A 16,208-nucleotide genomic window follows, 5' to 3' on the forward strand; every position below is an offset into this window, starting at 1 on the left:
AACTAACTACAAATGGCACAAACAGCCTTCACTAAAATTAACAGAATAAAAAAACTCTAAAAACCAAAACTCGGTATGTTGGAATTTCAAACAAAATGTGGGAAAATTACTTACTACATAATGTCTTCAGTTATAGGCGGGGTGATCAGAAACAGTCTGGAAAGCTAGCAAAGGTGTTTCAGAGGAGGCTGTGCTGGAAAGTATCTGTTAAGAAAAAAATTTGTTACACTGCACTAGTTCTGAGTTAATTAGCACTGAAGTTAGCCAAACAGGACATTTCACACGCAAATTAAAGTGGTCCACCATATACAATTAGTGTCAGTTGTTCTTATATTATAGATAATAGCACACGCTCAGACTTTGGCTCGGGTTCGATGCTAACTACTACAATCCCATGTCCAATTTTTGTTTATCGCTCTCTTGTTCAGTTTCAGGAAACTGAACGAAGAACACATTTGGAGACACTGTCTCTGGCTAATGTCAGTGCTAAGTAACTCTAAAATGGCACAACTCATCAAATTTTTTTCTTAACCGTTATTCTTCAGCACAATGCTTCCATAACAACTTTACAATCTTCTCAGACTGTTTCTGATCACTCTGCACGAAATGCATCAATGCTGAAGGGAATGTTCCCTCGACACATTAAAATATACAATTTTTAAACCTCTTTGTGAGAAAGGTGACAAAAAAAGACTTAAATAACGATCATTCAGTTTCATTACTGAAGTCTTTTTCCAAAATATTATTGTAAGTAATGCACTCAAGGTTGGTCTCACATTTAAGTGGAAACAATTAATTGACACATCACAGTTTGGGTTCCAGAAGGGTTGCTCAACTAAGAATGCTATTCATACATTCACTTATCAAATATTGCCGTATTAAACAACAAAATATCACGAGTTGGAATTTTTGTGATCTTTCTCAGATGTTCAACTGCATAAATCGTGTTACTCCTTAGAAAAACTTTAGTTTTATGTAACTGATGACTTCACACAGCTCGTTTGAATTATACATCACAAACAGAATGTAAAATGTTGTTCTTAATAACTGTAGAAAAACAATAACTACAGACACAGTAATACCTTCTTGCTCACAACACCCCATAGCTCACAAACATGCAGCTTTCCACTCAATGGTACACTGTCTCATATCTATCCCAATGTCCGGAGATGATTTTAAAGCAGAGTTAGATACAATAAAATTTATTGCCACAGCCAATGGCTACAGTCCAGTTGTTATTGACCAAATCTTGCACAGGGAAAAAATGGAAAACTATACCCCTCCTCTATGCCCAACCTGCTTCCCCATCCACTGTCTGCAAGAAATGGTGTACACTACCATTTCTAGGTGAGGTATCACAGATTTTAGCCAAAGCACTGAAAGCCTGCAAGTATAGGCTTTCTTACTATGTTAAGAATGACAGCCCAGTGTGTTTTTAATAGCAAAGATAAGATCCAGTTATTAGCCAACAGTGAGGTATACAAAATCACCTGTTCTGATTGTGACAAATTTTACATCGGTCAGTCAGGCAGACATATGGCAACTAGTCTGGCTGAACATGAACACAGCTGGAGGTTGCAGAATTTTGACTCTGCATTTGTTGAGCTTTTACTGACTGAGGTTCACAACTACCAGCCAGTGCCCCCCGTACTTCACTTACCAAACAGAGGCCATAAACTTAACCTGCTGGAAGCCCTGGAAATTAACAAACATCTTGCTCACAGTCCAGGTCTAATCCTAAATGACCAGACACAGCTCAACACTTCCCCTCTCCTAAACTTTATATAATCATATCTGTTGTTCATTACTTCCCACACTGTCTGTTCCTACATATTCCCATTTTCCTGTATTCATTAAGCTCTTTTGTTTTATTGAAGTTGTCTATGTATTCCATATAGAATGTAGTTTCAATAGTTAAGGCTTTCTTTTCACTGGTACTTTTATTACTGTCCATGTTTAACACCTCTTGCAGTTGTCTCATCAAATATTGTTCACTTATTTTATGCAAACTGTCACATAGCCACTGTTTCGAATACAATGTTAATATGCAGTACCACCACACTCTCACAGATTGCATTTACTGTATGTTCCCTCAAACACCTAAATTTTCGTGCATTTATTAATTTTTGTTTATCTAACTGATATTGCGTAAGTTCCTTATGTATTCTGTAGTTACTCTGATAATTGTTTCTTCTTATAATTAGTTTGTGTATCACTCTCCATGTTTTATACCTCCTGATGTAGCCTTGTCAAATACTAATTTTATTAGTTTTGTTTATTAATAGAAACTTATGTAGCCATGCTGTTCCTATTTTGTGTTAAAGTTTTCCCTGTCTACTCCATTTTTATTTATTTACTGTTTAATTTTTACTTTTTCATTGCATTACCACCACACTGTCTAAGATGTTACTTACTGTATGTTTTTGCTTCAGTCTACACATGTTACTTTTCTTCCAATGTTGTTTGCAAACATTGTAACTTCTTTGGTAACAATACTCAGTAAATGTCTGAAGATGGCCTTTTAAGCCGAAAACCGGTTAACACAATAAAAGTAATACTGTAGAACAAAAGCAAACCGGTGCTTTTCATTTGTTAACTAACTCTGTTGGAAGGAGAGAAAATTTCCGTAACAGGAGAAACCATAAAGGGAGTCCCACGAGGTTGAGTTTTGGGTACACATTTATTTCTTATTATAAAAGAATGACATTCCACTTAACATTCGTGAAGCAGAATTGGTACTTTTTGCAGATATTAGTGTTATAATAAATCGTATTAGCGAGAAAGCAAGAGAGATTGTTAATGTTGTTTGCAAATTACGTGTTTCTCTAAAAATGAACTCTCCCTAAATTTTGAGAAAAGTCAGTTCTGTACAAAATATAGCTTCATACTGACATTTTATTAGCACATTAACAGCAGGCAGTACACAGGATAGAATGCTCCAGATTTATGGGTGTACATATTGATGAAAACTTGAATGAGCAGAGCCATATTACTGAACTGCACAACCTCCTGACATACATACAGAAAGTATGGCAAGATGGCATTGAAAAAAGGTTCATGAAAATCGAGTTCCGCGAAAAACGTAAAAAAGAATGAGTCTTTATGTATTCAGTGCAAAAAAATATTGTCGTTCGACCTGGAAAATGTTACACTGTGAAGTTAATGCAAAAACTGCAAACGAAATCATTACAAGATCAAAATCTAGTGAAAAAACGGTGGCAAATGCAAATTCAGTGACATCGATACGTAAACATTGCGATGATTTCCGTCTCATTTTAACTGCAAAAAAAAGTAAAATCAGTGAACTTAAAAGGACTGTAGCCTTATTGGAGAAACAGCTGCAACATCTTGGCTGTAAAACTCAACAAACAGAGCATCGTCTGAACCTGGAAGAAATATCGGCTACGAGTGATGTAATCGAAGGAAGAACGACTGTGGAAACCAGCACAAAACTTGGAAATAATAAAGTAAGTGCATCAAATAGTTATAATGACTACCGTGATTCCACAAACAATGTCATTCAGAAACATATGAGTCCAGATAATAATTACAAACAACAACAGCCGTGCACTGTAAATTTTTCGCACGTGTCTCATCCTAAACAAAGAAATGTGATTAAAAAAAATCAGTCGACTGGCCTCAAGTGAGCAAACAAGAACAAAAAGTGTTGATTTTTGCTGATAATCATGGACGTCAGATAGCAGAAAAGGTAGCAGATACACAAACTAATGCAAGTGTCCAAGTCTTTGTCAAACCAGGAGCAGGCATTGCAGAAGTGACAAAAACAGTGGTAAAATCATGTGAAAACCTTAACCCAAAAGACTGTGTCATAATTTGTGCAGGTGCGAATGATGTTGCCAGAGATAAAGGTTGTGAACTCATCACTGTTCTTGAAAGTGTGCTACCCAAATTAGGCAACACAAATGTAGCTGTTGTAAATCAACCACACAGATACGACCTACCGCCTTGGTCATGTGTAAATAAATTAATAGAAAGAGTGAACAAAGAGATAGATGCTGTATGCAAAAAGTTTCTGTATGTGAACTTAATAAATGTAAGCATGTTAGACAGGTCCATGCACACCAGCCATGACCTTCATTTAAATCACAGTGGGAAACAATTTTTGGTTGAAGAAATCTGTCGTCTAGCAAATTTTAGTCACAACAGGCATAATATAGAAGCAGTCCAAAGTACTTTGGACAAATGGGTCATAAAGAAGGATGTGACGTCTTATAAAAAGGGCGAAAGACATTTTTTAGGGAAGTAGACTGTATCACAAAAAAATGTGATGCAGACTTAAATTGCAAATATAGACTGAAGATTGTACACCAGAATGTACAGTCATTAACAAACAAAGTTGATGAAATAAATATACTCCTCAATAGTGAATGGAAAGTTGTTTCAGTGTTATGTTTTTGTGAGCATTGGTTACAAAATAGGTATTTCCAGTACTTAAAAATATTGCATTTTAACCTTGCAAACTGCTTTTGTAGAGTGTAATCAAAACAACTTGTATATATGTAAAAGAAAATGTAGATTATAAGAGTATAGTATCTGTTTGTAAACTTGGTTGTGAAAGAGACTTTGAAATCTCAGCTGTTGAGTTAATGTCTGAAAAAACTACTATTTTATGTGTGTATAAATCTCCTGTTAGCAATGTGGTGTCACCGCCAGACACCACACTTGCTAGGTGGTAGCTTTAAATCGGCCACGGTCCATTAGTACATGTCGGACCCGCGAGTCGCCACTGTCAGTGATCGCAGACCGAGCGCCACCACACGGCAGGTCTAGAGAGACTTACTAGCACTCGCCCCAGTTGTACGGACGAGTTAGCTAGCGATACACACTGACGAAGCCTCGCTCATTTGCAGAGCAGATAGTTAGAATAGCCTTCAGCTAAGTCAATGGCTACGACCTAGCAAGGCGCCATTAGCATTACATTACATGTATTTAAAGAGTCTCACTTGTATCGTCGAGAGCGATGTACCACAATGATGGATTAAAGTTAAGTATTACAGAAGCTACGTACTTTTCTTTATAGCATTCATTACGTATCCTGTTTCAGACCTAAGCAAGCCTGCTTGAATTTAACGCGTGCATTTCGGCTACTTCCGAGTGGCGTGGCTGTCTTGTTACGCCACAACAAGCAATATAAGGTTTTTTTTTCCCCCAAAAAAATTGGACCTTGCTTTAGGCAAATTCAAGACAACTGGGAAAAACAGTGGTACTATGTAGTGATTTTAATATTGACTTTCTGAACCATAGCCCTCACAGGGAAACATTTTTAAATATTATAAAAGCCTACAATCTTTGTCTGACAGTTAGCTCTGCAACACATGTAACAAAAGCTAGTGTCGCTCTCCTTGTTCAGGTATGTGTAAACATGGGCAAGTGTACATCAGAAAACTTTGATACCGGCTACAGTGTCCACCTTTCGCAATTACTGACCACACCTGTAAATAACATTTCGACCAGTATAGAAAATGTTATCCATAAAAGGATTTATAGTCGGAAAAATATTGAATACTTCCAGTACCTAATCAGCGAACAATCTTGGAGAGAAGTATATGATACCACTAATACCAACAAAAAGATTAACATTTTTTGAACATTTTCAAGCATAATTTTGACATAGCTTTTCCATAAAGGAAAGTGATTTCCAAAAGCACAGATTGATTCAAAAACTGGATTACACCAGGCATCAGAGTATCTTGTCAAAGGAAGTGGGAACTTTTTCTGCAATCAAAAACTCACAGCAGTCCAGAATTTATTAATTATTTCAAAAAATACAAGCTAGTCTTGAACATGTCATAAAAGAGGCAAAAATTAAGGAAAATGACAAATATATTATGAAGTCATCCAATAAAACAAAGTCCATGTGGAAAGCTGTGCAGGATCTTACGGGGAAGAAGACAGCTCACACAAATATTGTGATATCATATGATGGCAAGAATGTCACTAACCCTAGGGCAGTTGCAAACAGTTTCAATTCTTACTATGCAACTGCTGCTGGAAAATTAGTGAAGGAAAAAATTTGGAAATCCACCTCATACAACATGGAAAGAACTTTCAGCTATTGGAATAAATAATATATCCATGTTCCTCAGTCCAGTAAGCCCAACAGAGCTCCTAAATACCATTAATTCACAGAAGAGTAAGTATTCAGCTGGTATTGATGATATTCCAGATTATATCATAAAAATAACAGCCTGACAAATACATTCGCCTTTATTGGACATATGCAATTCATCCTTATCATGTGGTGTCTTCCCTCAGCAACTGAAAATGGCAAAAGTAATACCCCTATATAAAAAGGTGGTCATCAATGTATGGGTAACTACAGGCCTGTGTCTCTATTGTTAGGGCTTTCGAAAATTATTGAAACAGTGTTCCTTTCAAAACTAATTACACTCTTCGACAAGAATAATTTTATTTCTGGATGTCAACATGGCTTCTGACCACAGCGCTCAATTGAAACAGCCATTTTCAATCTGATAAACCATGTCTTAAATGCACCACAGAAATATCTCAGGTTTATTCTTGGACCTAACAAAAGCTTTTGATGTGATTGATCATTCTATACTCCTGAGGAAACTTGAATGGTATGGTGTAAGAGGTGTGCCGAATCATATTTGGAATATCGCTCTCAGGTAATTGAAATTAAGTACATGGAAAGAAATGAACTCCACGTACACCTTTCAGAACCATGTGGACTACGTCATGACGTTCCACAGGGCTCCATTTTAGATCCCTTTCTTTTTTTTGGTCTACATTAATGATTTCCCATCACACGTTAGGGATTCTAAACCTGTACTGTTTGCAGATGACACCAGTCTATTGATTGAAGGGAATAAATTAGAAAATCTTACTGCATCTGCAAAAGATATTACAAAAGCAGTGTCTGAATGGTTTACCAGAAACAGGCTAATAGTTAATCCCCACCACACTGATCAAAATAAAAATCCGGCACAGCCTGTAATATGTATAGATAACTAAAACATTAGTGCTGTCAATGAAACTAAATTTCTTGGGATTCATATCCAGGAAAATCTTCAATGGAGCACTCATATCGCAGCCCTAAATTCAAAACTAGCAAAAATGAGCTATGTAGTAACAATTCTCTGCAACAGTACTAGTGCAGAAACAGTTAGGGCTGTATACTTTGCTCGTGTACATTCAATACTGAAGTACGGTATCATTTTCTGGGGAAATGTACATCAGATCATAACAGTTTTCAGGAAACAAAAGGCAATTATAATCATAGTGAAACAAGTTAGCAGCAGAAAATCATGCAAACCTTTCTTTAAAGATCTAAAGATCCTACCCCTTCGCTGCATTTATATACTGGTAGTAGTCACGCATGTCAAAAAAAGCATTAAGAAAAGAAAACTTTTTCCTCAAAACAAAAGTGTCCATGATCACAGTACCAGGTCAGACAGTGACATACATGTTAATCATTGTAACACCACATTATGCCAAAAAGGGTATATCATGCAGGAACAAAACTTTACAACAGATTACCAAGACATAAAATCTCTTCCTGAACTAAAAAGCTTTAAAAAGTCTGTGACATCCTACCTTCTGAAAAACTGCTACTATTCAATATCACAGTATCTTATGGAAGAAAAAAATGTAATTTGTATCTTTAATTGTAGAAATAAGTTAAAAATATACAGCATTTCAAAAATTTGTAATTATTAACTGTATAGATTCAATTTGCCATAAAAGTTATAAAATGTATGTCTGAATTTGAAAAACCAATACCTAAAAAGGTTTTCTGTCCAATATCCTGTGTACAATATATGTACTGAAAAAGAGATTTATATGGACAAATAAATAAATAAATACATGCATATACCTAAAAACAATGATGACGTGACTTACCAAACGAAAGTGTTGGTATGTTGATAGACACACAAATAAACACAAACACACACACAAAATTCAAGCTTTCACGACCAACGGTTGCTTCATCAGGAAAGAGGGAAGGAGAGGGAAAGACGAAAGGATGTGGGTTTTAAGGGAGAGGGTAGGGAGTCATTCCAATCCCGGGAGCGGAAAGATATACCTCAGGGGGAGAAAAGGACAGGTATACACTCGCGCGCGCACACACACACATATCCATCCGCACATATACAGACACAAGCAGACATTTGTAAAGGCAAAGAGTTTGGGAAGAGATGTCAGTCGAGGCGGAAGTACAGAGGCAAAGATGTTGTCGAATGACAGGTGAGGTATGAGCGGCGGCAATTTGAAATTAACGGAGGTTGAGGCCTGGTGGGTAACGGGAAGAGAGAATATACTGAAGGGCAAGTTCCCATCTCCGGAGTTCTGACAGGTTGGTGTTAGTGGGAAGTACCGTATTTACTCGAATCTAAGCCGCAGTTTTTTCCAGTTTTTGTAATTCAAAAAACTGCCTGGGGCTTAGAATCGAGTGCAAAGTAAGCAGAAGTTCTGAAAATTGTTGGTAGGTGCCGCTACAACTAACTTCTTGCATCGAATATATGTAGCACTACACAGGCATGCCTGACGCGTAGCAATGGCTACATGGTAAAGCTTAACTGCTAAGCTTAAGACTCGAACCAAACTACTGTACCTGTATCGTCATTCATTCGACCTAAATTGTCTCTCATATTACAATGGACCAACTTTGTTTCGCTTTGGAGGCGCGGCCTAAAACTTTTCTCTCCCCTTGAATTTCGAGTCTCAAGTTTCAAGTGCGGCTTAGATTCGGGAAAATTTGTTTTCCTTGATTTGGAGTCTCATTTTTCGAGTGCGGCTTAGATTCGAGTAAATACGGTATCCAGATAACCCGGACGGTGTAACACTGTCCTAAGATGTGCTGGCCATGCACCAAGGCATTTTTAGCCACAGGGTTTAGCCTTGGTGGAAGACCAGCACATCTTGGCACAGTGTTACACCGTCTGGGTTATCTGGATACTTCCCACTAACACCAACATGTCAGAACTCTATCTTCAATATATCCTCTCTTCCCGTTACCCACCAGGCCTCAAACTCTGCTAATTTCACGTTGCCGCCGCTCATACTTCACCTATCATTCGACAACATCTTTGCCTCTGTACTTCTGCCTCGACTGATATCTCTGCCCAAACTCTTTGCCTTTATATATGTCTGCCTGTGTCTGTATATGTGCGGATGGATATGTGTGTGTGTGCGCGCGCGCGAGTGTATACCTGTCCTTTTTTCCCCTAAGGTAAGTCTTTCCACTCCCGGGATTGGAATGACTCCTTACCCTCTCCCTTAAAACCCACATCCTTTCATCATTCCCTCTCCTTCCCTCTTTCCTGATGAAGCAACTGTTGGTTGCGAAAGCTTGAATTTTGTGTGTGTGTGTGTGTGTGTGTGTGTGTGTGTGTGTGTGTGTGTGTGTGTGTGTCTATCAACATGCCAACACTTTCGTTTGGTAAGTTACATCATCTTTGTTTTTAAATATATTTTTCCCATGTGGAATGTTTCCCTCTATTAAATGTATGCATATTCGTATATGTAAACATTCCGCACTGGTATGATTTACCTCCCTGGTCATGTGTGAACCCAGACATCAGATCTGCAAAATGAACAGCTCTCGATCATATGCAACCAGTTTACAAATGGGAATGTTCTGGGAATCCATAGTATTGGCCAATGATTCCATACCACACATGTCTTCATTTGAATCGATTTGGGAAAGTTCAAAACTCAAAAAATAGTCTAAACCATCACATTTAATTCTCTCATGCCAGATACAAGAAAAGTTATAAAAAATGTTATATCTCCCACCGCAAAAAAAGGATATAGTGATTATTTGCTGCTGCAGCACATTCCTGTAGTATTATTTTGTTTTATTTTAGGGTGCAAAAGCAACTAGGACATACATGCCCACATCAGAACCTTGGAACACTAATATGAAAAAGCAGTTAAAAACGACTACACGTTCAGCTCAATCGATGGGGGAAAACAAGAACAAGGACTTCCTCTTGGAAAAAAGAGGTCCACAAAATACGCCACAGAGAAATGGAGGTTGCGAACTACGGTAGTTAACACCCTCCAAGAAAGCCTTTTTTTAGACTAGAGGATGAAAGTTACAGAGTAAATGTTGCACCCTTTAATAACAATTTAGCTCAGGTGAAATCTAAAGTTACGAAACCTGTCACATGGACAACAGATTACCTGTATAGCTTAAAAATATTTAACCAAAATATAAGAAGAATTTTAAATAAAGAAGAACTACTGCTTTCTGTTCAAGGAACTGCTGACACAGATTAAACTTTTGCTGATGTGTTCTCTCTAACTGAATATTACCTGTTGTTGATGTTGTTGTTGTTGTTGTGGTGGTGGTCTTCAGTCCTGAGACTTGGTTTGATGCTACTCTATTCTGTGCAAACTTCTTCATCTCGCAGTACGTACTGTGGCCTACATCCTTCTGAATCTGCTTAGTGTATTCATCTCTTGGTCTCCCTCTACGATTTTTACCCTCCACGCTGCCCTCTAATACTAAATTGGCGATCCCTTGATGCCTCAGAACATGTCCTACCAACTAATCCCTTCTTCTAGTTACGTTGTGCCACAAACTCCTCTTCTCCCCAATTCTATTCAATACCTCCTCATTAGCTATGTGATCTACCCATCTAAGCTTCAGCACTCTTCTGTAGAACCACATTTCAAAAGCTTCTATTCTCTTCTTGTCCAAACTATTTATTGTCCATGTTTCACTTCCATACATGGCTACTTTCAGAAACAACTTCCTGACACTTAAATCTATACTCAATGTTAACAAATTTCTCTTCTTCAGAAACGCTTTCCTTGCCATTGCTAGTCTACATTTTATATCCTCTCTACTTCGACCATCATCAGTTATTTTGCTCCCCAAATAGCAAAACTCATTTACTACTTAAAGCATCTCGTTTCCTAATCTAATTCCCTCAGCATCAACCGACTTAATTCGACTACATTCCATTATCCTCGTTTTGCTTTTGTTGATGTTCATCTTATATCCTCCTTTCAAGACGCTGTCCATTCTGTTCAACTGCTCTTCCAAGTCCTTGTTTTGTTTCCTTTTACTGCTTGCTCAATATACAGATTGAATAACATCGGGGAGAGGCTACAACCCTGTGTCACTCCCCTCCCAACCACTGCTTCCCTTTCATGTCCCTCGACTCTTATAACTGCCATATGGTTTCTGTACAAACTGTAAATAGCCTTTAGCTCCCTGTATTTTACCCCTGCCACCTGCAGAATTTGAAAGAGTATTCCAGTCAAGATTGTCAAAAGCTTTCTCTAAGTCTACAAATGCTAGAAACATAGGTTTGCCTTTTCTTAATCTAGCTTCTAAGATTAGTGTCGAGGCCCGGTGTGGCAGCCAGCCTGTGGATGGTTTTTAAGGTGTTTTCCCATCTGCCTCGGTGAATGTGGGCCGGTTCCCCTTATTCCACTTTAGTTACACTGTGTCGGCAGTTGCTGCGCAAACACTATCTCTACGTACGCATACATCATAGTTACTCTACTGCGCAAACATTTGGGGCTACACTCGTCTGGTATGAGACGTTTCAGGGGGTGGGGGTGTCCACTGGGGGCCGAACTGCACACAATAACCCTGGGTTTGGTGTGGGCGGTGGTGGGGTGCGTGGACTGCTGTGGCCTGTTGTGGGGTTGTGAACCACTGAGGGCTACGGCAGGACAAAGCCTCTCCGTTGTTTCTAGGTCCCCAGTTTAATACACACAATACACTGTAGGATCAACTTAAGCCAAGATGGGGTGGCAATTTATATACACAATACTCGCATATTACAAACCATACATGTAGCTCAGTACTTTACTGAACAACATTTTGAATACTGTGGTGTCAAATTAGGACTGGAAACTCAGTTTCTCAAAATAATTGCAGTGTACAGGGCACCTATGGGAAATATTAGAAAGTTTCTCTCGCAGCTAGAGTTAGTTCTTAAAAATTTAATAGGAATAACAGTCACATTCCACTATGTAGTATGTGGTGATCACTATGTTAATTTTCTTTCAAATAGTAAAACTAATAAACAACTGGATTCATTGTTGTCAACTTTCAACCTACTCCTGATGGTCTCATTGGTATCAAGAGTATACGGGCACTACAAGACCTTGCTTGGTAATGTGTTCCTGGATGCCACAAATTACAATTACATAGAAACACAAGAAATAATAAATGGTCTGACTGATCACAATGGTCAACTGACAACCTTCAAACTCTCCAGTAGGAAAACTGTAAAAGATCACAACCTGGTAAGCATGTCAGAATAATAAACCTGGAATCCACTAGCTTGTACAGGAACAGTTTACACCATGGACAATGGGAGGAAGTTTAACAGGCAGTTACAATGAATGACAAATTCAATTCATCTCTCACCTTATTTCTCAAACATTTTGAAACCTGCTTTCCCCAAAGACAGATTAAAATGAAATCAACCTGCTGTGGAAGAAAGAGTGGATAACAGCTGGCATCAAAATATCATGTGATAAAAAAAAAAAAAGAGGCAGGGCTAGTACAAACCTAGCAGTGAAACAACGAATACTATAAAATTCTAACATGTGTAACTGGGAAGACCAAACAAATATATTATGCAGAAGAAATTAACAAGTCAACAATGAAGTAAAAACTATATGGAACATTGTAGAAAGTGAGACAAATAGGAACATAAAATGCGAACAAATAAGGGCTCCACACTCCTCTGGTAGTGGTTCAGCCAAGGATAACCAGAAAGTTGCTGCCTCTGACTTTAATAACTTTTTTCTGACTGCAGCTGAAAGAACAGGGAATCATAATAAACAGTTTCTCACAGAAGCCATAGAACTACCACCACATGCAAAACACAACAAACATAGCACTTCACTTCAAAAGCACTATATCATCCAATGCAACCATTCTGCCTAAAGGAGCCACTGGCTCCATAAGATTGTCAATTACAACAATCTTATGTGTGTGTTCTGCCCCCACTTTGTGAGTAGAACTTTTGATCTATCCAGATAATAAATTTATCTATAACTGATTGTTGCTTAAAAGCTCTGGGTCTTCTGGATACGATGGAATATCAACTAGGATTTTAAAGTCACATGCAGACTTAATCAGTCAAATATCATGCATGTATGAAACCAATCAATGAAAATCGAAACATTTGCAGATAGGCTGAAGCATGCCCATCCAGAAAAGTGGAGCAAGAAATGTACTATTAGTTTATCATACAATGTATGGCCATATGACACAAAATGGCCTACTGATACCTACACAGTTTGTCTTTTGTAAGGGATTCTCCACAGACAGCTATATTTAGAAAATGTGTGTGAATTCCTAAGGGACCAAACTGCTGAGGTCCTACTCCTCTACTTAAACTAACTTATGCCAAGAACAACACACACACACACACACACCCATGCTCGAGGGAGGACTCGAACCTCCAGCGGGAGTGGCCTCGCAATACGTGACATGGCGCCTCAGACTGTACAGCCACTCTGCACGGCCCATATTTTGTCTAACAGGTGAAACTCTAGATGAATTAAATCTCAGGAGGGGATCTTTTGTGACTTTGCCAAAGCTTTCAACTGTGTTGATCATAACATATTGCTAAAAATGCTTCCAGACTATGGTATCAAGGGTAAATCGTTGACATGGCAGAATCTTATTTACTCAACAGGAAGCAAAGAGTCATCTTAATGGAAGCAGACTTGGAGTCCCCCCAGGGCTTGACCTTGGCCCACTGATTTTCCTAATCTACATTTATGATCTGTCAGTTACAGTTCATGACAGACTAAAAATAGTCGTGTTTGCGGATGATACGACTATTCTGATCAAGGGCCAGTTCCACACTGCAGGATACAGCCCGGACAGTCTCTAACCAAGTACGCAAACGATACAAAGCAAATTGCCTAATTCAAAATTTTTTAAAAATCAACGTTATACAGTTTTGGGGGGAAAAAAAAACCAACCTCCAAGTTCCTGAAATGGAGATCAACAAACAAAAAATTTATGAAACCAGACATACAATCAACTAAGCTGGAAAGAGCAAATTGGTCAGCTGTTCAAAAACTTAGCACGGCGTGTTTTGCCCTGAGCACTATTTCTCACCTTGTTGACAGAAATATTGCTTTTGTCCTATTTTGCAAATTTCCATTCTGTATTCTCTTATGGTATCTTCTGGGGAAATGCTATAGGGGTTGAAAAAGTCTTTCAAACTACAAAAACAAGCAGTGAGATTAATGTGTGGGGTTGTAACAGAACATCCTGCAGAGATATTTAAGATTTCAGGATATTTCCTATTACCAATCAATATACATACACGCAAAGACGATGTTTGTACCCAGCACCAAGGAATTATTATTATAAAACAAAAAAAGTAACATTCACAAGCATAACAAAAGACGGGGGAAAATTTCCACCTGCAACTCTCACAAAAGTCCATGGTGGAGTAATTGAGAAATAAAAGTATGTAACAAGCTTCCCATCAATTTAAAAAAGGAAATTAGTAACATAAAGGTTTTCAGAAGGAAACTAAAAGCACTCTTCAGAGAAACTTATTATAAAATGAATGAATTTCTAGAGTAATAAGGCATCCTTTCGAGTAAAAATAGATAAACTACTAACATTAAAAAAGAAAAAACTTCGTACAAGAATTTTTTTATTATGTCATGAAGACGAATGTGTATTCCTAACATAAATTATAACAATAAAATGTACATCACCATTTATTCTACACTATTAAGTATTCACTCTACCTTACTTATGTAATGAAGATAAAAATTTTGTATTTTAATTTAAATCATAATGACAAACTATAAACTTAATTTATTTGTAGCCCTGCAATAAAAATGGGTACTTCATTTGTTTTACTATTTAAGCATTCACGTAAACAGATAGCAATAAAAATGCAGGTTGTAACATTGTCCACAACCAATCATTAATAGAAAAGTATTTATATGGTATATAAAATGTTCACATAATTTTGTATTAGTTCACTTGGCTTGCCCTATGTCACTAGTACACCCTTTGTACAATACGTAATCAACAGGACCAAATTAAAAAAATCAAATCAAACCCACTCTTGTGGAATAATTTTCTGCAGTAACTCATGAATTAGAAAGAATGTACTAACCACAAAAAAGTGAGCCATAAGAACAATATGTAGTCTTCACCCACAATCATCACATAGGCACCTCTTCAAAGAGTTGTGCATTTTAACTGCACCATCACAATACATGCAGTCACTAATGATACTACTAATAAATAAGCCATCACCATCTGATAAGATTTACAGCGTGCACACACACACACACACACACACACACACACACACAACACTAGAGAAGAAAAAGACTTTATTGCCCGTTGTTGAAGCTGGTAGTAGCTCAGAGAGGAGTTCAATACGCAGAAATAAAAAAAATATTAGCACTTACCCAACAGCCTAACGTGACTGACAGGTAGCAAAGCAAGTTGTAAATCTAATCTAAAATCATCTCTCCTGGACAACTCCTATTCCAGGGAATAATTTATATTTAAAAACTGGTAGCCTCTAAAATATGTCCCAGATTTCAATGCAGCTATAGAAGTAGGACTAAAAAAATAAAATGTTCATTAATGTTAACATTAACCATGTATACATATCCTGTAAACCATATTATTCCATATCATTTTGATAAAACAACTGTTCAAACGATCTATCGAATATGCAACTAACTTAACAGCATACAAATCCTTCAGACAAAGCATTTACGTAACTCCACAGAGACTACTATCAGCTTTCAACATACTGGCAAAGTAAGGCTCTATCTAATACAGATATTAGACTTAAGTAGAATTTACCTTCTGGTTTCCTGTTATTCCGATAAACTGTAGGAGTGGCTACTGAAGTATTCTTTGGCTTTGTTTTCAAACGTTTGGAGGTTTTCCTTTTCATGTCTTATGTTCACTGGCAGACTAAACACCTTTGCACATAAGAAACTCCATTCACAACCCGAGACAGGAATGCATTGTCCATACAGAAATTATCTGCAGGGTTGAGGCACCACTTACGGCCTTTTTATCGAAATTCAAGATAGGCTATCTGTTTACTATGGGAAAAAAGTTTACAAACTATTTCAGAATATCATAAACAGTTTTTCAACATCTATACATTACAGCTATATAGGAACAAGGGTTCTAAGTTTTATATCAACAGAAATAAGGAAATACTGAATACAAGATAGCA

The 16,208-nt window shown here is 37.5% G+C and overlaps 1 protein-coding gene across 2 annotated transcripts in view; it reads right to left on the reverse strand.

The window, feature by feature from the left end:
- LOC126108577 (uncharacterized) overlaps window positions 1–16,208 on the reverse strand; it is a 61,400-nt gene that overhangs the window by 26,980 nt on the left and 18,212 nt on the right. The window contains exon 2 of one of the 2 annotated variants that reach the window (XM_049913867.1): window positions 15,824–16,071. The exons of the other annotated variant lie outside the window; for it this stretch is intronic. Within the exon in view, the coding sequence (XP_049769824.1) occupies window positions 15,824–15,917 (94 nt within the window). The 5' untranslated portion in view covers window positions 15,918–16,071. The remainder of the gene's footprint in view (window positions 1–15,823; window positions 16,072–16,208) is intronic. 2 annotated transcript variants of the gene reach the window in all.

This window comes from Schistocerca cancellata, chromosome 11 (assembly GCF_023864275.1).
Source record: "Schistocerca cancellata isolate TAMUIC-IGC-003103 chromosome 11, iqSchCanc2.1, whole genome shotgun sequence".
NCBI lineage: Eukaryota > Metazoa > Arthropoda > Insecta > Orthoptera > Acrididae > Schistocerca > Schistocerca cancellata.